At 41.2% G+C, this 23,248-nt stretch overlaps 1 protein-coding gene across 1 annotated transcript in view; it reads left to right on the top strand.

Moving 5' to 3' along the window:
* Nucleotides 1-701: 701 nt before the first annotated feature.
* Nucleotides 702-23,248, top strand: part of PPEF1 (protein phosphatase with EF-hand domain 1) — a 35,538-nt gene continuing 12,991 nt past the window's right edge. Inside the window, exons 1-7 of the mRNA XM_074858694.1 lie at nt 702-1,134; nt 6,497-6,686; nt 10,920-11,047; nt 11,822-11,873; nt 17,487-17,659; nt 19,391-19,505; nt 21,578-21,624. Of these exons, the coding sequence (XP_074714795.1) occupies nt 6,644-6,686; nt 10,920-11,047; nt 11,822-11,873; nt 17,487-17,659; nt 19,391-19,505; nt 21,578-21,624 (558 nt within the window). The 5' untranslated portion in view covers nt 702-1,134; nt 6,497-6,643. The remainder of the gene's footprint in view (nt 1,135-6,496; nt 6,687-10,919; nt 11,048-11,821; nt 11,874-17,486; nt 17,660-19,390; nt 19,506-21,577; nt 21,625-23,248) is intronic.

Raw genomic sequence — 23,248 nt, 5'->3', positions numbered from 1 at the left:
GTGTGGGTGTGTGTGTGTGTGTGTTCAAAATCACTGTGTCCCCGGCCTATCGATACACTCACTGCCAGAAGTGGCAGATTCCTCAGGGGCTGTTATGCTAGCAGTGAGCAGTAACAGATCGCCTTGGGCGTGACGGCTCTGCCCTTCCCTGGGCGCCTGTGCGGTGACTGAGAGTCCGTGGTCAGCGTGGCAAGGAGCTAGGTCAGAGGTGTGGGCCCTGCTGCCAGGGGTCAGGGTTTGATTTCAAAGCATGCGGCGCCACAGCTTCCTGACCACACAGGGGAGCAACGCTGCAGCGTTCCTGTCCCTTGTCTGGTCCCTTGCCAGTAGTCGACAAGGAGCAGACAAGCCAAAACATAAACCGAGTCCACGGAGTTCCAGTCACACGTTTATGGCGAGAACATGTGAATGCACATGAAGGAAATGAAGTGTACAGGCGTTAGTGCAGTGCTTTTGAGGGCAAGATCTGAGTGCTTCATACTTGTCCGGTTATCTGGGTATGACTGAATGTTTTGGAGAACACCCATATCACTAACATGCAGATACAACACCTCGTGGTAAATTCAGTAATTCTCTCCTTAAGGGCTTTCGTAACCATGCCAGTCACATCAGATAACCAAATACCTGGACAGCCCTTATGTTTTTTTCCGGTGTGCTAGATCTGCTAAAATGCAAATCATTGCCTCAACACAGCAGAAAGGCCGTTCCTCTTGAAAGAGATCATGTGACCTCGGATGCGAAGCAGATGAGTTCAGCCCATCCCTTTCTCTGCCTAAGATTCAGGAGGCATGGTGACAAAACAGCTCTTCAACAGCATGCGTACAGCGCAGCTGGAGGGCTGCAGCCATGAGCTTTCACATCAGGCTGGACGATGAAAATGGCGTTTTCCCCTGACTCTTTCTGAAGAGCAGCGCTCAAGAAATTTTGTCTCAGGAAGCTGTATAAATAGGTGGAGAGCAAGTGCATTGCATCCTCTGAGCCCCAGAGAGAATTGGAGCACCTGTTCTGCAGAGCTGCACCCCTCATTGTGCAGTTCTGCTTCCAAAAGGAGGCTGCTTTCTCTTAAAAAAGAATCTTCTAAAGGTACTCTTGTAGAAAAAATCTCTGTATTGCTGAAGCAGAATGAAAAACCAGGTAATATCTTTGGGTGGGGTATATATATATATACATATTTTAGCTCACTTTTAAAGAGCAAATTGACTTCATCCTAAGTCTGTGTAGGGAATGACAGATGTATGTGGGATGTATTTGTGATTTTACCCTGAGAAAAATCAATGTGCTTAAAACTATAAAGTTTAACCTGGACTAGATCAGTCATCCAGAACTTCTGAGTCCAGATGAGATCAAATAGCTTTGAGATTGTTGTATTTCATGTACTTTTTGTTTTAGGAAAAAGTAATTTTATGTTGATAATTTTTAACCTTGTTCTGATGCTTGACTTAAACTTTATTAAAACCAATATGAATTTCAGCTGAAGCATGAATTTCAACCCATTTATTCTGGAGCTTTGCTTTTTCGCCACTTTCCCCCTTCAAGTAAGGAGAATTAAATGGGATGTCATTAAGACCCTGCTCATTAACTGCAGGACAGCACATGATTCAGATTTTGTTTACAATGGTTGTTAACTTTTATGCTCTGGTCAGGTCTGATTTACTAGACTTTGCTTCAGGTTTTTTAGTTTTCTCCTTACTTCCTAAAGGAATCTCCCCCTAGAGGCGTTTAACGTTTCTGGAAAGTAATGTGATGGCTTTGCTTATACTTAAAGGTGATCTGCACACCATTTGTGCACTTGTATTTGCTACTCCCCCTCTTTTTTAAAAACATTCTCCCTAAAGTCTTGTGGTGCAAAAAATGAGGCTGCTTGCTTTGTTTATTTTCTGCACAGAAAAGTGCAAATGTTTTGTGTAAATGTATCCTTTATTGATTGTCAATAACATGAACTGGCATTCTTCCATCGTTTTTCTACAGCTTCTCTTTGGATATGCATGCAGTTCCTCAACTCAACGATTGCTTGAACAATCTCTGCATGTTCACACCTTCGCGACTCTTGCTTTTAATTCTTTTTGCAGTGCATTTTTCGGCTCAGGAATACGAGTGCACCTTAATGAGCTGATCTGTCTTCATCCTATTCTCTTTCAGACTTTGCTGGCTTTCTGGTATCTTACTACATCCATTCCCTATTGATTCCTGGCCCAAACACTGAGATCTAGCCATTGCTAGAAATGATTCCATCAATTCTATATTGAGCTTAGCCTTGTCTCTCTGAGCAGGCTGAAGAAATTATCTGTAAACAAAAAGGCTTTATCCTTTCTTTCTTTCAGATATATATAACTACTGAAAGTCATTTTATGTCAGTTTGTCCCATGGATGCAAAATAACAAGAGACCTAAACACATACTGCTTTGCCTATGTTTGATGTTCTCATACCAGCCCCTTGGCAGACCAAATGCAGCTTTGGTGTCAAAATTACAGGGTTTGTGCCATAGCCAGGTTCTCTTTCACTCTGTTAGTTGACTGTGGCTGCTTCATCCCACTTTCTGCAGAGTGGGTCTTTTAGCTAATGAAATCTTTAACTCATCTCTAGATTCCTGTCCTTGACAATCCCAACTTTGGCAACAAGACAGTTTTGAAGAGTTGTCTCTCTGCAGGTGCTAACCTGGATGTTGTGAAGTAATGTCTGAGTTCTCTTCTCTATGGTGTTTTGCTCTTTCCTGCTTCATTCCCTCAGCAATGCACAGAAAAAAATCCATCATAAACCCATGTTACAGCATCTCCCGGTTCTCTGCAGTCCTCGTTTCCAAAGGAAAACAACTCTAAAAGAAGTCTGTGAGTCACAAAAAATAAAAAATTTGATAGCAAAAAGACATCAAAGGAAAGCCCCTGCCATTGGAAGCATCCACCCATCCATCCATCTGATCTTTATGGAGAAAACTGTCCCTATCTCATCACCTCTCCAACCAGAGGTACCTTCTAAGACAGGTTATAGGAGGAGATCATAATTACCTGTTCACAAATATGATTGAGAAAGGGGCGAGTAGGGAAAGGAGGCATGTTGCTGGAGATAGCCGTTGAAACAGCTTGCAGGGGAAGTAGCATAATGGTGGAAATCCCACCCCAACAAAAATAAAGGGAGGAGCTTTTCATTCTTTATCAAAGGTAAGAAACAAATGAAATGGAACAAGAATAAGAAGTTGAAGCCCAGTGGCTCTTATTTGTATGGCTTCCATATTCTCAGGCTTGACCTAGCTTACACTTGTCTGCCAGTAGCACAGCTCGAATCATGTTAAAAGGTATGCTTGAAAGGATGGTTCTCTGCCCAAAGGACCTGCAGCCTGATTTCATTAAAAGTTAGCTATAAATCTTTAGAAAATTTCCATTATTCTTGAGGCAGCCTGGTCTTTACATGACTGACAAACTGGAGGCATGATTGATTTTCGGCAGCACCTATTACATCCGGATCAACTGGTGCTGATTCATTATCTTTGTAAATCAGGCTCTTGACAGCTCAGGTTCTGAAAGCCAAATTTCTGAGCACTTGCTACAGTGTAACCTTCAGTGACTCCTGTCCAGAAAAAGAGCAGCATGTGCCACTCCGGCTTAGCTTGATGCATGTCTGTTGGTATGATTGGAATGATGTTTTATTTTGCTTCAGTCGACGGGCTGTGTATTCAATGCTTGTCCATCACAAAATTGCCTTCTTGCTGAACTGAGAGAAATGTAGTAATTTCTTGAAGTTATATCTAAAAATGGGAGAGATCACTGGCTTGTAGAAACTGAATTGCTTTTTAGTGAACATGACAGATTCTCTCTTAAGAGTAAATGAGTGGTAGAGTATCCAGAACATTATGTCCCAAATTCTCATCCAGCTACCTTGTATCTCTGAAGCCTTTTTCAATACCTTGGTAAGATCCCAGCTTCCCATTTCATCAGCCAACATTTGGGGAAATTTTGTACTGGCAAATGATTCTTCACCAGACATTGCTACCTTGCACAGTAAATAGCTCACAGAAATGACTCTGTTGTTTCAAATGCTTGGTTTTCAACCTTCTTCCCCATGGAAGGCCTTTGGAGCAGATTTCTTCCTTTTGAGTGGCTCAATTAGGAGCAAGGAAGAGCCCTGGCCTGGGGGAGGCACTGACTCTTTCCACAGTGGCTTGATCCCCCTGTTCATGATTTTTTAGTTAGACAAGGGCAGAAAGTGAATTTGCTGGGCCTGGGTGGAGACCCTGCTTGTGCGGGTCTTCAATGGGTGTGGCTGGTCTGGAGTCTGGACATGCAGGTTGGCAGCCAGGATGGCTTTGTGGCCACCTGAGAAACCATCGGGAAATAGCGTAGCAGTTTGAGTGTTCGCTATGGCCCTTTTAGGATGCATATATTTGGGACTGAAGGTGATAATTATTCCCCTGCATGAGCTCTTTGAGGGCCTGATTTGGCCTTTTTAAGAGGTTTAATGATAGGATATATTTGTGCAAATTTTCTTCCAAGCTTTGAGTGTATGTTTCAGGCTTCATTTACTGCTATCACCATAAAACTTCTGCCCCTATGTCTCTATCTTTCTTATTTCTTTGCTCAAGGAGATGCTAGAAGTCCATGAATTTAGAGATAGGTGGGGGGAAGAGTGGGGATGACTGGGAGAAAAGCTTAAGTCGTTGAAAGTAGGGTGCGATAGTGATTCAGATCCCCATTTCTTGGGTCAGCCCATTGTTTGCCCTGGCTTGGGTGGAGCCCTGAGGGGCATGGTGGTTCTGTTTGGGGCTCCTGTTGCCCAGTTGCTGGGCACATGCTGACCAGCCCTTTAATGAAGATAGTCTCGCTGCAACAGGATTTAGATTGTAAGATCTTTTTGCTCTTGGTCCTAGCCTTCAGGTCACAATTCAAGTTGTGGCTGGCTGGTTTGAGATAGACTAATGAAGACTTGAGATTCTCCTAAGAGGGCAAGTGAGGAGATGGTATTCAGGAGAACAACAGTTGTTTGGAGAGAAGACAAATTTGGGCTATTAGCAATGTCAGTGCTGTATTTGATGCTGTCAAAGCCATTGATTGCTTCAAAATTAATGTAACAGTTGGCTGAAAATTAATGTAACAGCACTTTTTTTGATTTCATGCTAGCTCCTTCAGAGGGAGGAAAAACAGTCCATTGTGGAGAAAAAACCCTAAAATCCTTCATTCCTGAAATAAATACTGACTCAGAAGGTGGCAGACCGAGCTCACGTATAGGATACCCTGGTGTTGTGGGACCCTCAAAATTAGCCCCACAACTAAAAAAGTTGTGCAATATTAACATAACATCACGTAACATAACATCACATAACATAACATGATACATAATAATATGTAATAATATATAAAACCTGTAAATAGTCCCACAGCAATAACTGTATTCTAACTATTGAAATTGAAAATAGGTTAGTTATACATTTATGTTTCCCTCTCTCTTATCCTCCTGTTATTTTTACTTCTGCTAGTAAAGCCAAAAGAAAAAAAATAGTAGTTAAGCATTCATTTTATGCTGATGAATTTCTTCTTTGTTTTAGAACTCAAAAGAGAAAGAATATCAATGAAACAAAACAACAAATGCGGTAATTTAGATGTCAGACATGCTAGAGAGAAATGTATTCCTGGAGACAGGGAGAGAGAGGGGTCAGTGTGATCATACAAGAAATCTTTAGCTAAAACAAAGTTCAGTCTCTCTAAGAGCATCAGTGACTTTCTTGTTACTCAGAAATTAACTCATATGTATCTCAGGGGAATTGTATTCATTTGAACTTGTTGATTAGAAAGTGTATTGCATTAGTAAGTGATACCATTTAGTGAAGAGCTGAGCAAGTGCCAGGAGAAAAGGCCCAAAAGGCCACACTGCAAAATGTACTTTATTCATTTATTTAATGAAACCAAATCTTTTATTTAGAATGTTTCTATAGAAGTGCAACAGAAAATTGGATGTTTTATTTAAATGAAATCTGATAATGAAGCACTTTGCTATGCCACTGTCTCTCCTTGTAAATTTGGTGGTGGTGACACTGAGAGATAAAGTGATAAATGGGGTGGTAGGGCACCTTTTCAAATCAATGGAGTGTTAGTAGGGCCGATGTTTGGGGTTTTTTTAGCAGTAGTATCAGATGTAATTTAAAGTCCTTAAAATTCTGCGGTTCCAATTTTCAAATCACAAGAATGAAGAGTGACATGCCTCTGTGGTCCCTTGTCCCTAGTAGTAAGGCTTTAAATAGCTATGCTTCAGATTAAGAAATCAGTGGTGCACATTAACTTTCAGCTAACACTAAGGAGTAAACTGTATTAATTACTGAGTTAATCTTATTGAATGCAAGTTGATAGTTATCAGATGTGAAAAAAGAAACCTAGTATGGTTCATCAGGTCCAGTTTGTGTGGGATGTGCTGTACAGTAATTAGTTATGAGCTGTAGGTACTTTAGATTCTGTGTTGTCAAACACTTTTTTTTTTTAATCTCTCCCTCCCTCCCAATCCTCTCCCTGTTAGGAGTGCTAGGAAGAGCCCAGGAGCCCAGAGGGGTATAATCCTCATCACTGAAGGAACAACACAGGAAATCTGTGTAACGCTAACAGCCAAGAGAAACATGCTTTGTATCTGCAGCAATTAAAACTCCTGGGGAGCATCGTTGGAACCATGGGGTGCAACAGTTCTGTAGCTTACAGAAGGTCAGAGAAAGGTGAGTGCTGCCTTTGTCCTCAGGGTCAGGGGTTATTCTCTCTGTAACACCAGAAGATGATTGCAAGGTAGCATTTCCCCCCAGTCCTGTTTTCAAAATACTTGTTCAGAGAAAATTATTTGCTAATTATCTTCTTTTTACAAGAGTGCCTAGCTTTTAGATGCTGGCTGAGGTCAGAAGGCAACTGTAGACCACCTCTAACATCTACAGATTGGGTTGGAAAAGATTCACAGCATCTGGGACAGAAGCTAAATTTCGGCTGTGTTTGTGCTTGTTCTGTCACTGGCAAAGCATATGGGCTAAGGTATTGAGGGGGACCTTTTATGCCTTTTCACAACACAAGATTCCTGGGCAAACTGCCCTAACTTCCTTGCTGGTTGGTGACCCCAGTTATGAAACAAGTGTAATAAAGCAGAGCTATTACAATGACTCAGAATCAGTTTTCTGCCATACCAAGTGCCTGGCCTTAAATTCTCCCTGACACTTGCTGAGGCTGTCGGTTGGAAGTCTCCACAGTACCTGGTTAAATGTTCAATTAAAAGACTAATGCATCATCCCCCTGCTTTTAATTGTGCCACACCCTGGTATGAACACACCAGGCTTTGCACAGGTAAAGGTAAAAATCCTTTTGTTCCAGAATTGGCTCAGACCTTTGTTCAGACCCTTTGTGTTCTCTTTCGAGGTTTGTCTTTAAAGCACAATTTACAGGTCTGCTGGGAGCCGTGTTACGTGGCACTATGCATAGTTTTAGGAGATTATTATGCTGAACAACCACGGTTGAAAAGAAAGGTTCTTTTTGGTTACCAAGCCAGGACCCAAGTCACAGGAAACTGGTGACTAAGAGGCAGGAGTGCTTAGTCATGGCTACAGGGATTCAAGCTGACTGGTTTAAGGGTAGCCCTCAGCTTTGTGAACACTATCGGCTGTCACAGCAGCATCGGTGCTGTATCACAGCAGTGGAAGTAGAATGGAAACATCTGGAGTCCCAGACCTACATGTAACTGGGAAGCGGTCCTTCCTCTTCAGGTTTGCATGCTATGCATGTATGTACCTTGCAAGGCCTTGGAGATAAGTTGGTTGGGAATATTTCTGAGGGTGCAGAAACTTGGAGTGGGCATGAGGAGCTGCACTCTTTTCAGTCCACAACCATCAATACACATTGGTGTGGAGCAAGACTTTACTACCCCAAAGTTGGCTTATGATTTTGTGTGCTTGTTCAACAGTGTTTTGTCCTCTCCAGTTGCTGGATGATATTCTTTCTGCACTTCAACAGGAGTCAAATGATGCTGAACACTCATTCTATCAGCAGCCTGAGGCTGTATATCCCTCTAATGCATTAATAACATGAATTTAACAGGTACTTGCTGGTGTAGAGACATTCTGCAACTGATAAGAATTTCTTTTACAGATGCAGTTTAGCCTGGTATGAAAATTACGTTCTGATTCAGTCCTGAGAATAACAGCGCTGTAATAAGCACAATTAAAAAAAAAATGACAGGAAATATTCTGTTAGATTTGCAACATTAACCATAGTGGTCGATACATATCTGTCTTATGTGATACCAGTGGAACTGTGCTGTGTTAAGTGCTCAGGACCATTAAGCAACCCAGGGGGCGGGGGGGCTTTAATGGGAAGTTTAATGGTTCTGATGCTGGAAATCAGTTTCTGTGCTGGTGGCTTTACCCCTTAGGTACTCCTCTAAACAGAAAAGTTGATGACAGCCTTGATGTGATGTGTCAGGCTTTCAGGTCTGTGATGGTGGAGAATTCCAGAAAGGACAGAAAAGAAGAGGGATCTCAGAGTTTATGTAGAGTACAATGGATGCTCTTAGTCATATAAGGATTGCATTTCCTTCAGGCAGAAGGATTCTTTTAGGAGGCATGCGATATCTGTAGGATGGGAATCTTTACTGTTTGTGGTCTTGTCTGGTAGAAAACTACCACTTTAACTATACTGTATACTTATTAATGGTAAAATAAGCAAACATGCTATTATGGCACCTGTAAGCATTTTTATTAAAGAGCTTCCTTAATGTTATACATTTTTTAATAGAATCACTTTTTCGTGGAGGTTTTTCTTTACCTGTGTAACTGTGCGTTTAAGAAAAAAATCATTCTCACTCAGAGGTGCCGCTCATCCTAGTCTCAAAATTCCTGGTATTTGTGATCAGCTGAAATAATTGACTAAACTGTTGTCCCTCTACTACAGAGCTTTGCTGTTTTGCAGGGAGAAAAAGCATTAGTATTAATTGTTGGTTGTTATTTCTTGGTTTGTTTTTCAGTATCAACTGCAACAAAATAGAAGCATATTTGCGTTAAGACATTAGTGTTGGTTTTAGTTTCCTCTTTTATTATTTTTCATGATTTTGCAGTGCTTTGCAGTGGTGAATGTGTCAAACTCTGGAATTCAGGAGAATGTCTCAGTTTTGTTTCTGTTCCTCTGGGCAGAAATGAGCTCTAGTTCTTGGGAGTGTCAGGAGCTAAGACCAGTGTATTCTTTTGGTCCTTGTACCTTCGATAGAATTGCCCTGCAGCTGCTTTGACTTGTTCCCCCACGATCAGAAGCATAAAGACTTTTTCCTGTGTTCTATGTTGAGCTATTCATGGTTGAGTTTCTTAGGAAACTCCTTGAAGTGAGGTGTTAGCTGCAGGGCTGGAGGCAAAGGCTTGACATTTCTGTCTACTTATTTACTGTTATCCTGTGGAGAGTACAGGGGAAAAGAGGTAAGGAACGAGTCAAGAAAGAATTATGTTCAACTTTAAGTGACTAAATGTGACATCTCTTGAGAGCAGCCTCCTACCTTACTCTATTCTTTGTTGCCAGGCAAGAATATGGTGGTGGCAATGTGGTTGCACTGGGACAGGTGTAGGATCCAGTACCCCTGCGCTCTGTCTTCCTCTTGCTGTTACGCAGTGATGCATGTAATGCCTCTTGACTGCCCCTGTTAGTGCTCTGTAGGGCTAAGCATGTTAATACAGAGTCCCCCTCTGACCATAATTTAAGCAAATGACTAGACTTGAGTTTGCCATTATTTCAGCTGCTCCATCTACAAGGCAGTAGCTGCAGTTTGTTCTGATTTTGTATAGTAAATAGTGTCCTCCTCTGGATGTCCTCCTTATAAATCCATACTTACATATGCCCTAAGTATCTGAAAGGTGCATTTATTCCTCTCTACTGATCTTAAAAAAACAGTTAACAAGTGACAGAGGAATGCTTTTCTCAAAGTTAGTTGATCTTTCTGGATAAGAGTCCTTAGAGCACTAGAGAGTCACAGTTCTGTGAGACAGTGGAAGTTACCGCTCATCTGTTCCTCCTCTCCCAAGCTCATGGTTATTTCAGGCTGAGCACAGCCTCTCCAGCCTTTGGCTTTCACTCCTCCCTCCAGGTCTATCAGAGCTGCAGTGATCACCTGTAATGCTGAGGGCAGGACTGCCTGCCTTTCCTCTTGTCTTCCTGCTGGCAGTGCTAGAGCCACCCACATTTCGTGCCCCGGCTCCTTAGAGCTGCTGCCCTTCCCTTTGGGTACGAGGAGTAGCAGGGGGGATTGTCAGCATGGTGGGGAGAAGTCAAGTGGTCATCAGCTCCTGTCGCTCCTGTCCTCCTGCACAGCTCTCGCTGTGGCGGCTGTTTGCGCAGCACTAACTGCTTGACATGGGTGTGAGGAGCTCTCCCCACAGGACAATGCCCACCCCAGGACCTCTTTGTGCAGATGTTGTTCTGCTTCATAAACTTGTATCTGAGCAGCTAAGGGAATGAGATCTGTTTGTGGCAAACTCTGTCATTACACAATGCTCATGTTACGCCTTGCAAAGTCTAAAGATTTTTACTGCAGGTTGGTAAAGAAATACATTTTGTTGGTAGGCCAAACTGCTCTTCTTCCTTTCCTCACATTCCCAAAACCCACGCACTGCCCATCAGCTGAACATGGCTGGCTTCTTACATGGGTGCTGTCTTCAGGACAGTGAAATGCGGCAGGTTTCTAACAATATAGGCCTGAGCAGATCATCTAGTTTGGGATCTGTCTCTGAAGACAGAAACAGTAAATGCATCATGTATTCATTATCAGAAAATGTTTTTGCAGTCTCACTTTTACAGAGTTTCATCTTAATGTCAACTGTGCATAACAGACTGAATTTGTCATCTGTCTGCAAAATTCTGCAAAGGTGGGATGTGTGTTTTCATTGTAGATTACACCACATCCATGTGTACTCCCTTGCTTTCTGTTTTGACAGCCATTAGAGCTGCTATCCTCATCCAGAACTGGTACCGCTTTACAAAGGCCCGGCTAGAGACAAGGCGCCGCTATTCTCTGAGTATCTTTCAGTCAATCGAATATGCTGATGAACAAGATCAACTCCAGGTTTGTAATTTTCACTTCTTCCTGTACAAGCAGTTCTGTTATCCCTAGAGGACTGAAGCTGCACATAAACAGAAAGGATATGTGGTTATTTCTCCCCACAAAGCTGTGTCCTGTATAATAAAAGTGATTCCCTGCCTCGCACATGAACTAATTAAGTTGTGTGTATACATACATATATATGTATATATAACTACACAAGCAGCAGGACACCATTCTGCCTGTACAACCGTACCTAGGTTAGAGATTCCTGTAGAACAGCTCTGTTAGCCAGGGATTGCAGGTCATCTTAACCATGTCTGTGAGGCAAGGTATGTGCAACAGAGATATCGGTGTCTCAGCATGTCAGTACAGGCGATTAGGAACTTCCAGGGCTTTGTGTTCATCCTAGCATCAGGGTCTAAAGTCAGTTCAGTGCACTGTAGCAGTATCTTTCTATTGACTACAAAGGAAGTCTAGGCAAGTAGTGTGGATGATGGGCAAGATGAATTACACTCAAAATTGTCAGCAGCATTGATACAGCTCTGGGACTTTTTAAGTATTCATCTAGTGTCAACCTGCTAATTCATTGCAAAGAAGGAAAGGAGTAAGCCATTTCTGTAGAAGGATACAAGTTGCGTCATTATTGCAGGCTGATGCTATGGGAACATACAGTAGTGTCTTAGATCCCCCTAAATGGAGATAGCTAGTTTAGTAAGTAAAGTAAGGAAAAATAATGTTAATGCTTGTTGGATCCCCTAAACTGATCAGTGTGTGTTTATTCTTTTCCATACTCAGCTAGCCAACTTTTTTACATTCATGCTGGATCACTGTACTCATCCTGATTCAGGTAAGGATAAAAAATCAAAGTAATATGGAGATTCTGTTTGAAAAACCTGATGGAAAGTTAATTTTCAATGTGATGCTTACAGCCTATAGTACGTGCTGGGGCTGAGGTTTGATTTCCCAAATACTATAATAAGAATTTGATCCTGTAAGTGTTGACTCTGCTCAATATCTACTCAGTGAGTCAAGATGTAAGGCAGAACAGATACCTGTTGTCCTTATGGGAATACTCAGAGGTGCTCAGAGTGCTTTCTTATATGTTACTTAAGCTGTTCTCATGGTAGACTTACTGACTCCAATTTTCCCAGCTTTCTATGCATGTTTTCTTAAACTGTAAGATGTGATTATCCAGAAAGACTGTGTCTAGTTGGTTTAGGGCAGGTATAATCGAAGAAGTTGCTTTTCTTTTTATTTTTATTTTTTTCCCCTGAAGTAGTTCTGGACCACTTTTTAATGTAGTTTTGTTCTAGATTTCACTGCGAAACATGTATCAATATGTGAATGATTAAAAATGAAATAAATTTAAGCTGCTGGAAATAAATATTTAGAAACCATCTCAGTTAAATCTCAGTTATTCAAAGAATAAGCTTTACTTTTTGACATATATTTGGATCCTTGGACAAAACTTACTTTTGAGGTCAAGCTCAACAGAAGGACAGACTGAAAGTGTTTCTTAAGTCCAGAAAACAAACATGAGTTCTCTGAACAAATTGAGAATTGATCAAATTCCAGCAAAGTTAAAAAGGAGGCTGTCTCCTTCTTATTGAATTACAAGAGAATGTCCTTTCTCTTTCATCTGTTCCACCCACAGGTTATTCTAATTAAAATTTGCACAAGACACTTTGATAGCAGGATAAAACCACCATCAAAACTGTAAGTGGTTCAGTGTTCTAATGACAACCATTAGAAATGGCAATTTTTCTCTCTTAAATACTTTAGAGTGCTTAATGCGCTCTGTGCTCTGCAGAAAAAGAAATTATGTTTGAGCCTTGCTCCAACGCCAAGGCAGATGATACTATAGTCCTTCCTTTGATTTTTTTTCCATTACCCCACTGTATTCTGCAAAAAAATCTGCTTTAGTCATTTAACTCACTCGGAAGAACTTGGCAAACTTAAAAAAAATCAGACACTGCTCACTTCATGTACTTCTACATGCTGACAGCACACCTCAGTTCAGCTTTTCCCCCTGAGTGGGAGAGAAGATAATAGTGGTAGGCCTGAGGTTTGGAAAAATAGTGTTAATCTCTATTTTCATTATAATATTAAATGGGAGTTTTACAGCTGCTCATTGTAGATATGATTTATCCACTGTGTCTATTGACTGAAAGAACAAAGATGAGGTGCCTCAGGTGACTTGCTCGGGTTCAGGACATGGCTGGTACAGAGCACACTGCTAGATGCATAGGCTGTTTGCGGGCAGGTGGAGATCCAGGCCCTGCCTGTTCATAGGCAGGGACTGAGGGTACTGTGGGTTGCCCCCGTCACCATTGTGCAGGTGACCTGTTTCTTTGTCTTGCAGATACTGAGAGTTGCAGATGTGGTTAAGGCTGGAACACGTGATAAAGTGTTTGGTTAATGGTAAAACTCCCCTTTGTCTTGCTTCCTTAAAACTTTCATCCGTTAGGACTGAAGTTGTTAAGACTTGATAAATGTTCCAAAAGCTTTATTTTTCTTGGTTTGTTATTTCCCCCTTTCTAACACCCCGTGTTACAGATACCAGAACCCACAATGAAATGCGAGGTACATGTATAATAGAGAGATGGCTGAGGCCGCCTGTGCAAAGGAGCTGATTTAGGGTTTTTTTGAGAAATTCCATATCAAATTTGTGTTGTGTTGTTTGTGGCTATGTTTGTCCAACTACTGCATGTGTGCATTCTTTACTTCAAGCTTTTGATTGCTTGCCCCTCTACCCATGGTAGCCCCCCTGATTTAAGCAAAATCAGTGCTGAATAGAGTGATTCTTAATGAACTGCTTGCACTTCTGCTGAATCATGGTCTTAAGCTGTGAGGCACGGGTGAATGTAAACACAGCAAGCAGAGAGGCTTCAAAGTGGCTTTGCTATTCCCAAGCATTTTCTAAAACCCACGATGCTCTGCCTTTTTTTTTATCAGTTTATGCTCACTTAAATTAGAGTGATAGCATATGGTCCAAAAGCCCTCTCCATGAAGATAGTATATAATATTCTTACCAGAGAATAGGCTCCCTGTTCATCACAGTATGTGATGAGAAAGCTAACTCAAGATTTTGTGATCTGTGTTTTTCCTTACATTATAAACCACTCAGTCTCCACTATTCATCTTGCCACTTTCCTGTTTTAATCTCCTTTTTCAGAATGTTTTTCAAAGAAAGCAGCTACCATCTCATTAACACAGTAGTGGTTTTGATGTGATTGTTTATCTGTTGTACCCTGAAGCTTTTTTCATCCTCTCATCCTGCTTAAGATGTCAGTGCAGTTTAAGTTGTGATTGGAATATTATATAGCTGTGTGTCTTGTTCTTATTCTGCTTCTGATTAAAAGTTATTTTCCAAGGGTTTGTGGGAAGTAAGAATTAAAACCTTTTCCACCTTACACTTTTCTCCCTCCCTCCCTGAAAAAATCTGCGTACCTATTCAGCCTTTCAATGGAAAGATCTCTGGTCAGAGAAAGCTGGAAACTGCTTTTCTGCTCACTCTTTTTGTGGGCACATTGAGGGTGAGAAGGCTGCAAACATGTCCTGGACAAAGTGGTGGGACTGGGAGCCTGAGGCGCCCCTGTCTGTGGCAGGAGCCACACCTCCTGGAGCCTTCCTTCAAAAGGGAACAAAAAATTTGCTGTTTTCTGCAGTTTCATGCCCCATGGTGCCTCTCTTACAGCAGTAACAGGCTTCCAGGGCTTTTTGCATCATTCCTGCAGTGGTACATAAGACACAGCTGGTTGCAGCTTACAGCACCAGGAATGGAGTGAAGGAATAAATGTTTGGAGTGTTACAGAAATCTTCATCCTTTTAGTGGGCTCAAGGTCCATCTGGCTTTGACCTGATGGCTGGGGATCAGTGTCTGGCAGATGTAAGAGCACTCCTCAGGAGTCAGAGGTGCTCTCAGGTACCCCAGTGGTTAGTCTGAAGGTGCACAGATGGTGGCAGAACAGAGAGCTTATTTCAGAGCTGCAGAGGTTGCTGATTCCCTGTTACCCCAACAGTGAGTACATACTTGGCAGTGGCATCTTTGACTTGACTTGAATACCTCCCATGGCAAGATGGTCTTGTCAGGAGAATCAGGTCCCTGGGCTTTCTGTGGCCAAACTGACTCCATATAGCTCTGGGCTTTCATGTTTAAACTGGAATATGGCTGTGGCCTTGTAGAGTGGTTGTACAGCGTCTGCTAATAGCACAGGCTCAACTCACTGAGCTTGGGCTTGATCTCTGGTGTCAGAGTACAAAGCAGGTCATTCTCTGTGCTCCCTGTAGTCAGTGGAGAGATGCAGGTGCTGGCAGAGGGTATTTCATTCTGTCTTAAGGCATGTGCCTGAACAAGGCATGCTGAGAGTTTTCATCCGTGTCTTTCAATATGGACTGAAAGATCCTTGACAGCTTCGACTAGAAGATGACTAAAATGAGAGGGTTGCCAAATCCTTCAGAATTAGTCCTGCATGGGGCTTGTGGTGAGCTGGGGTACTCGTCAGCCAGCGTGCTAATCCCCAGGCTGCATTAGGGCATCCATTACAGACTGCTTTGAGAAAAGACAGACATCCTGTGCAGGAAAGAGCCTTAAAATCCAGCTGAAAGGATGCCTGAGGAGACGTAAGCGCACTCTAAAGCTAATGACCATGACTGGCTTTTGACAACTCATCCAGAAGTGGAAAATGAGGTGTACTTTGCAGAGATCTACCCCACAGGGAAGGAGATTGGGTTTCCCAGCCTGGGCATATGCCAAAAAGGAAGCAAGGCTGTGAGGAAGGCAGGTTCATGTTCAGAGGTAGAGGGTTGAGTAGCCTGCTGTGTGCAGGAAGGGAGGGCCAGAGTGGGAGCAGGCACAGGCAGGTGTCTGCCTGGCTTGAAATGCTGAGGAGACCACTGACTCTGAAGGAGTCGTGTCAGGTGAGGAGAGCCTCTGGCCAGAACAGGCAAGCAATGAGGAACTGGGGTGGTCTGAGGAACTGGCTCTGTGCTCTGCAGCCACCCACTTCCTGAGAGGTATGGCACAGAGGGAGGTGCCGTCCAGAGACCTGCTCCTAGAGCTGGGCCAAGACTTGGTGCAGATGTGCTTGGCTGATCAGCGTGTGGGAAGCAGCAGTTTCAGTCCATGGGTGATGTTCTGGTGTCCAGCCACACAAGCTGTAACTGTGGTGGAAGACTGCAAATCAGACTGTACTTGGTGGAAAAGGTGAACCCTGAGCACCTTGCTGTTACTTGATGCCTTAATTCATTTACATGGCTGTACACTGAATGTGCTAAGCTCACAACGGAAGAGCTGATTAAAAAAGGGTGGTTTTTTAATCCAGAGCTGATAAAAAGTGTATTTTTATCTGTTTCCTTAATATGGATTTTATCCAGTTACAAGACAAGTTGGCCTGTATGAGTCTCATAATTTATGAGGCCACATGCCAGTTTTGGCCACTGAGTTTTGAGTCACAGCCACAGGTATTCCTCCAGCAATAAATAATACATTTTTATTTCAAGTTGCATCTAATCAAGGTTACAGAAAACTTACCTGTAGCCCAGCAACTTTGTTTACAACAATCATCTCACAAGAGCAACTCTGCAACAGCAGCTTCCAGAACACTGTCCTCTAGGGTCTAGTTCTCTCTTTTAGAATAATGCGTGATAAAGACAATCTGCAAGAAGAAAACACTGAAATCTACTGTTCACTCAGTTACATATCAGGGGTAGGTCAAGAAAATATTGGATTGAAGCAATTAGCAATGTTCCTGCTTCCTCTGTGTTCCAGGAAAATTAGAAGCTGTGCTCTACTTTACTGCTATGTTTTTGTTTACTTTATTTTATCCAGTGGTTTTATGGCAGCCAACCAAAAGCAGGCATTGTCTCCTGGTCATATCAGAAAGGAGTGCTTTGCAATCCACTGGGAATAAATAGGATTTTGTTGATGACTTTTTAAATTATCACTGACCTGCTGGTATTTAGCCTAAAAATTTTATGTAGAAAATAAAAGCAATAGAAGTGAATCTTTAAAACCTGTATTAAAACTGTAATATTGAACTTTAAACAGGTGATGGTCATTGAATGATCAGCCATGACTTTTGAATCTCCTTGCTTTGTGGGGGGAGAAGAAAGTCTGCAATAGATTTTGTTTCTCACTACCTACGAGAGCAGATTGCTCCACAACTTCAGTGCAAAATGTTTTGCATCCTGACCACAGCTACTGGCTGTTGGGACAGAGTTTTTTGCCTGTTTTTTCATTTGGTTGTTTTCTGCCTGGTTTTTGGTGTTTGTTTTTAGTATTGTGAAACAATCTGGGGAGATCTTGAGCTCTTTCATAATACAAGGCAGGATTTAGCCACTCTAATCCTGCAGCAAATAAAGCATCAGTTACATTCAACCAGTTCTGGTCATGCTGTTACATCCCTGTGGGGGACTGATGGAGTGTCTACATCATTGTTTTTCTTCCCTCTTGTTCCAGTTTCTCACATTCTCACCAGCCCTGGTGTTTCTCAGGTGGTGGATGAAGGCTTATCTTTAACAGAATTTGAAAATAAAATTGATGTTCCAGACTCCTATTATGGACCGCGACTCTCATTCCCCCTTACTGTTGAAGATGCCAATGCTCTTCTGCATGCTTTCAGGAATGAACAGGTAAGTTGCAACTAGTTTGATTTCTTTTTACTTATTTTACATCTCTGTCGAGTTGTAGCTCCACAATCAGTTGAATCCAATGTAAGGCTAAACTGGTGCCTGAAGAGATATTTCACCCTTCCTTTCCATCCCATTACCATTTCCTGCTAGCCCCATGTGATCATACAGGTACATGGTGAGCTGTCTTGGGAAACTGATCTGGCTGGAAGCTAACACAACAAAATCAGAAGCAGTCAGTTCTCAGCCAGACCAGTTCCCAGATTTGATTCACTACTTGACTGCATGACCACCAGAGCCAGCACTGGGGAGAGGGCAGAGACTGGTGGGGACCTTCTCTTCTAGCATTGGGATTACAGTGATCGTGAAATGGGGAACCCTTAGAAGCTGTAAGGCAGGAGTTATCAGTGAGGGTGCAGGACTGGGGAAGGTGTCCTAAGCTAACCTAGAAACCAGTTATCATATTTTTCTGTGTTAAAAGTGCTCCTTATGTGGTCCTCTTTTTTTTGTCCCCCACCCATTCTTTTTAGAGGAGTTCAGGTGTAAGGGTTAATCACCTCTTTCCAGTGTGCAAGGCACGACCATAATGGGAGAGTGAGTATAAAGCATCACTAATATAGCAGAACAGGGTGATAACACAAATCTCAGGAGCTTGCTGTCTGCAGCTGCCAAGGCACTGAGAAGGCTGTTGCTGACTCCCTGTGTTCCTAAGCAAGCCCCTTTGCTGCCCTCTTACAAGATGAGAGAAGGAATTACATAGCACAGTTTTGTTTGAACTTGTGGTAATTTGTGCTTAACAATATATAAAGGATAATGGTAATGTATATAAAGGATAAGGGTCTGTCTTGCTTTTTAATGTACTAAATAAAAGTGGTTGGGGTTTTTTTCTGTAATTTTCCATGGAGGCTGATCTTAAAAGTAGCAGGATATAAAGCACATGATAAATGAGGCCACCCAGACTTCACCCTTACTGTCAGCTTTCTCTTCTCTTACTATGGTTGGCATTTTATTAAGGAAATTATTATATGTAATGGGCCTTTTTTGTTTGCTTTAAAAACATGAATCTTGAAAAGTCAGTCTGTAGCTCAATCTGTCTCCTCTACCAAATTTCCTCAGAGATGTGTTTGATTTAAAAGCCTTAAAAATCACTGACTGACAAAATTTTCATAAAAACCATTAGCAGAGAAGACCAGAAGCTTCAATGTTGCATTGTCATAATGTCTTCACAGTGAGCAGGAAGATAACTCTTACCAAGGCAAGCCTTGCTGGAGTTTCCCTCTCATTATTTTTGCTATTTCCTGAAATATCATTTATGGCCTTTGAGGGTTTTTTGGTTGATTTGTGGGTTTGTGTTTTTTACTCACAGCTAGAACTGCATCCTTTTTTTTCTTCCAGTTACTTTGAACAGATGAGCTTGTGCAATGATTATCTGAGTGCTGTATAACTCAGTCTCTTATCCTTTCTGTAGATGAGAAGAGTAGAAACAGTACACTAGAAATAAAATGGGAAAATATATAAAGCAAGTTCGTTAAGGACTCTATATTCATTCACTGGGAAGCAAGTGCAGAGCTGAACGCTCCTAATTCCCAGCACTAAACCATACAGTCTGTAATCATGTCTGGAGGTCTGTAGTATAAATAATCTTGGCAATACACGTCTGATATTAATAAAGCAGACAGATGTATTGCTGCTTCTAATAAGTCTTCCTTTTCTCCATGCATTTTTTCCTCACAGCTGCTTCATGCCCGCTATGTACTGCAGCTGCTATGTGAAACTAGGAGGGTTCTCAAGGAGATGCCAAATATCACCCATCTTTCAACTTCCTACTCCAAGGAGATAACTGTCTGTGGTAAGGCACCAGAGAAGATAACTGCTTTGGGCTATGGGTTGGTATTCTAAGTGGTTAGAGAATGATGCAGACATTTCCAAATGTTGCCATTACAAGAAAGTTCTCGATGCTTTTTTTTTCCCTTCTCTTTTTTTTTTTTTTTTCCCCACAAATGAATAAATTGGAACAAATAAAAAAAATAAAAGGTTCCTGAGTCACACTAAGTATATTTTAAGAAAGTCCCTCACCTCCTCTTTCATTTTCTCATTAAACATTTCTGAATGAGTCAGTATTAATTCAGGTAACACTGCAGGGTAGCTTAAATATTCCTGCACTTCCATCTCTAAAATACCACCAAGTATTTTGATCACTGGCTGCAAGTCTCACCACTTTCTCCTCTTAGTGAGAAAAAGACTTTACCATCATAATTTACTCAGTAATGATTTTAATGAGGGCTTAATAGGGGTGGCAAACAAGACCTTTCATTGACAGCATGACTATCTAGAATAAATTGAAAGTATAATAAACCCTTATTTCTAAAGGGACCCAAGAGAATGGATCAGTCTTTATACAACCAACAAATTAGTCTTACAGAATGATGTGATGTGTCACAAGGTAAAGAACTAAGAGCTCATTGCCCATCTATTTTGTTCGGCTTTTGTAAATTATGGATAAAGGGATGCAGTATCCTCACTGGCCACAGAATGAAGTAGCTGCAAAACAGAACAGTTAACTCTTGACAGCTAGCAGTGTGCTGTGTGTAATAGTAAAGCGGCATAAGGAAGGATACTATGACACATGCAAAACAAATAATGTTTTTAAAGATGTGGTTATGCACCTACTTTGATTGTCAGGAACAGGTTTGTTTAAATGAGTTTTTGTATAAATAATAATTTGTTAACCAAACCAACAAAACCTTTCTCCAAACCAAGGAAACACAGATTCATGCTTGTTCACTACACAGCATGTTCTTACTAAGCAAAATGTACTTCCTCATTTTTGTATTGCATTTGCACTATGTAAGCAGCATCTAAAGGGGTCCCTTTCCTGCTATTGAAACTAATAGCTTTTGTAAACAGAAGGATCCTCTGCAGAAGATGAAAGACCAATTTTTAGACATAATTGGTCCAAAATGCTGATTTTCTTAAAATAAGGTATCCCTCTCCCCATTTTCTTTTAATTTCAAATTAATGATACAGATTAAATACGCACCTGAAATGTTTGCATCGACATATGTGATGAAAATCTATCATAACTTGAAGGATTCCTTAGAATGACTTCAGCAGGCTCATAATTAATAAAAAGTTGCACATAAAATATGTAGACTAGGTATAAAAATGTCACTTGTCTTTTCCTACTCACTGGTGGTGAAAGCACAAGATAGGTTTTGAAACCATTCTGTGGCTTTATGGTGGTGAATCACAGATGTGAGAAGGTTGGTTCTGTAAGCATGCAATTCAGTCATATGCAGAGGGGAGCTGTGCTGCAGTGATCCTTTATGTTGGAATGAAATCCCCCTGCCTGTTCCAAATAAACCTCTTGGAAAGGGTCAGATCAGTCATTCCTGTGGCCTTAGCACTGATGCATACAAGCATGGAGAGTTCTTGACACTCTCCATCAAATCCTGCCTGTAATAATCAAAACCTGGCCCTGAATCAGACAGATATTCAGGTGTGCTGTATATAGTGGGCTACTTAGTAAATTCAAACCTATTAGTTTGTAGAAGTCTATCATATTTCTAAATGTCTTTTAGTGATGTTTTCTGGTTTTGGGGTTCGTAATACATTTGTTCATCTTACTCCCATTCCCCTGAGTGAACCTTTGGCTGTGTGACTGGTCTGATCTTCAGATCCAGCTAGAAAGACAAAAACTTTATGCAAGACAATTGTATACTCTTTAAGTATTTAATTGCCAAATTTTACAAGCATCTTTAGCATGTACCTTAAAATGAAGCTAATCCTAATACAAGGCAAATTACTAAGGAAAACATGGGAAAAAACTTGCTAGGACTAACTAATTCCAGTTTTATAATTCAATTTTTTTTCCTCCTCTGTGAGAAAGTTTAAAAAAAAAAATGTTTTTGTGTCCTGTAGGAGATTTGCATGGAAACCTGGATGATCTTTTGCTGATATTCTATAAGGTAAGTGATATGTCATTTTCACTTCACAACTTGTTAGGAACACATATTTATGTCTGACAGATTTGTCACAGTTAGAACCGTACATGTGGTGTGCATGTACCACACACACAAATCCTGGAACAATTTGAATGGTGTCTTTGTCATAGCTTTGTCTTCTCCATATCCTCCTGCTCACTGTGAAGGAGGACATCCAGGAGATCTTTCCCTTCCTAAATGTTGAACTGGAGCATGAACCAAAATTTAAGAGGCTTCCTCGCAATGTCTCCAAAGTCCTGCCACTGTTTTATGTTCCATATTGATTAAAGTCTTCAAAAATCAAGAGCTAACTTAGTTCCTGATGTAACACTACACCATGAATAATTTTGGCCCTCCAGAAAAAATGCAGAAGCTTTCATTTAGGCCTTCCATTCATACCTGCAAAGTGGTTTTTATTAGTATTTGTTTACAGGAGTGCTGTTTAAAAGCTTTTTAAGTCTTGGAAGCAATCATGTAGTCTGCACAAAATGGAAATACCTTGCGCACCCTTTACATATCCTTGATCGCTTTTTAATGTTAAAAAAGCATAGCTCTGTTTTACTGCTGTGAAAAAAAAATAAGCTCCAGGCTATCTTTTCCACAACTGTATATTTAACTGAAGATGCGGGAAATTTCCTATATTTAGTTTCACATTTATCTTTAGCATGAATCACCACCTTTCTTTTAGCAGACACTGTCTGTGATTTGAGCTTTCCGGGGGGAAAAGGTTTGTGACTGATCCTTATACATTCATCTGCACTGAATGGAGATTGAAGTAAGCTAAACCAGGTGTTTAAATGATTCAATTCCTCCCCTGCTCCCAACTTTGTTACATTTTATCTGACACCTGTTGAATGGAAACTTGATTGTTTTGCCCAAGTACATACCTGAAGCCTGTTGAAGTACAGGCAGACCTTTTTGCAGAGTTCTGCTTTTCTTATTAATCAATCCATTACATTTATCTGGTTCTTGGCTTGCAGTCTTTTAGCTGTTATTTTAATTAGACAATCTTCTTTTTGAAACTGGAATAAGACTATGATAGAGATTGGTTTCATACACAGGACCTGGAATGGGAAAAGGAACTATTTTGAAGATAAATGCTCAGCTATAGTTGTATTTACAACTGCAATCAGCCTTACTCTTTTGGAGTAAAAAGAAGGTGATTCTTTTTCCCCTCTCCAATGGATGTTTCAAAGAGAAAAAAACTCTAAGCAAGGACTAAATCCTGACTTCAGTGAATTCAGAGCCAAAACTCCCACTGACTTCAGGGACTAGAGTTTACCCCTGTCGTTCTCTGTTAAGCTTCTAGGGGAATCCTTCCACCTAACCGAATGAAATGGACAAATATTTTGTTATTTCAAAGTGATTGAGAAAATAGAGAGCACATGATAGAGCTGCTTAGTTATTTAGAAGCAAATTAAATGACACAGTATTTTCTGTCCCCTCTGAGCAGTTTACTCAGCCAAGCAGTGAACCCAGTCAGCCTCTGGGATCCATTTTTTCTGCTTCCCTAACTCTGTTTCAGTTGGAAGGTATTTCTTCCTCCGAGTTGGTATGAACCACCCATAACTTAAACAACAGGGTGCAATCCTAAACAGTGCCTTGAGGA

The sequence above is a fragment of the Strix uralensis genome, chromosome 2 (assembly GCF_047716275.1).
Source record: "Strix uralensis isolate ZFMK-TIS-50842 chromosome 2, bStrUra1, whole genome shotgun sequence".
NCBI classification, from domain to species: Eukaryota; Metazoa; Chordata; class Aves; order Strigiformes; family Strigidae; genus Strix; species Strix uralensis.
The sequence above is the reverse complement of the archived record's forward strand: the minus strand, read 5'-3'. Positions and strand labels throughout refer to the sequence as shown.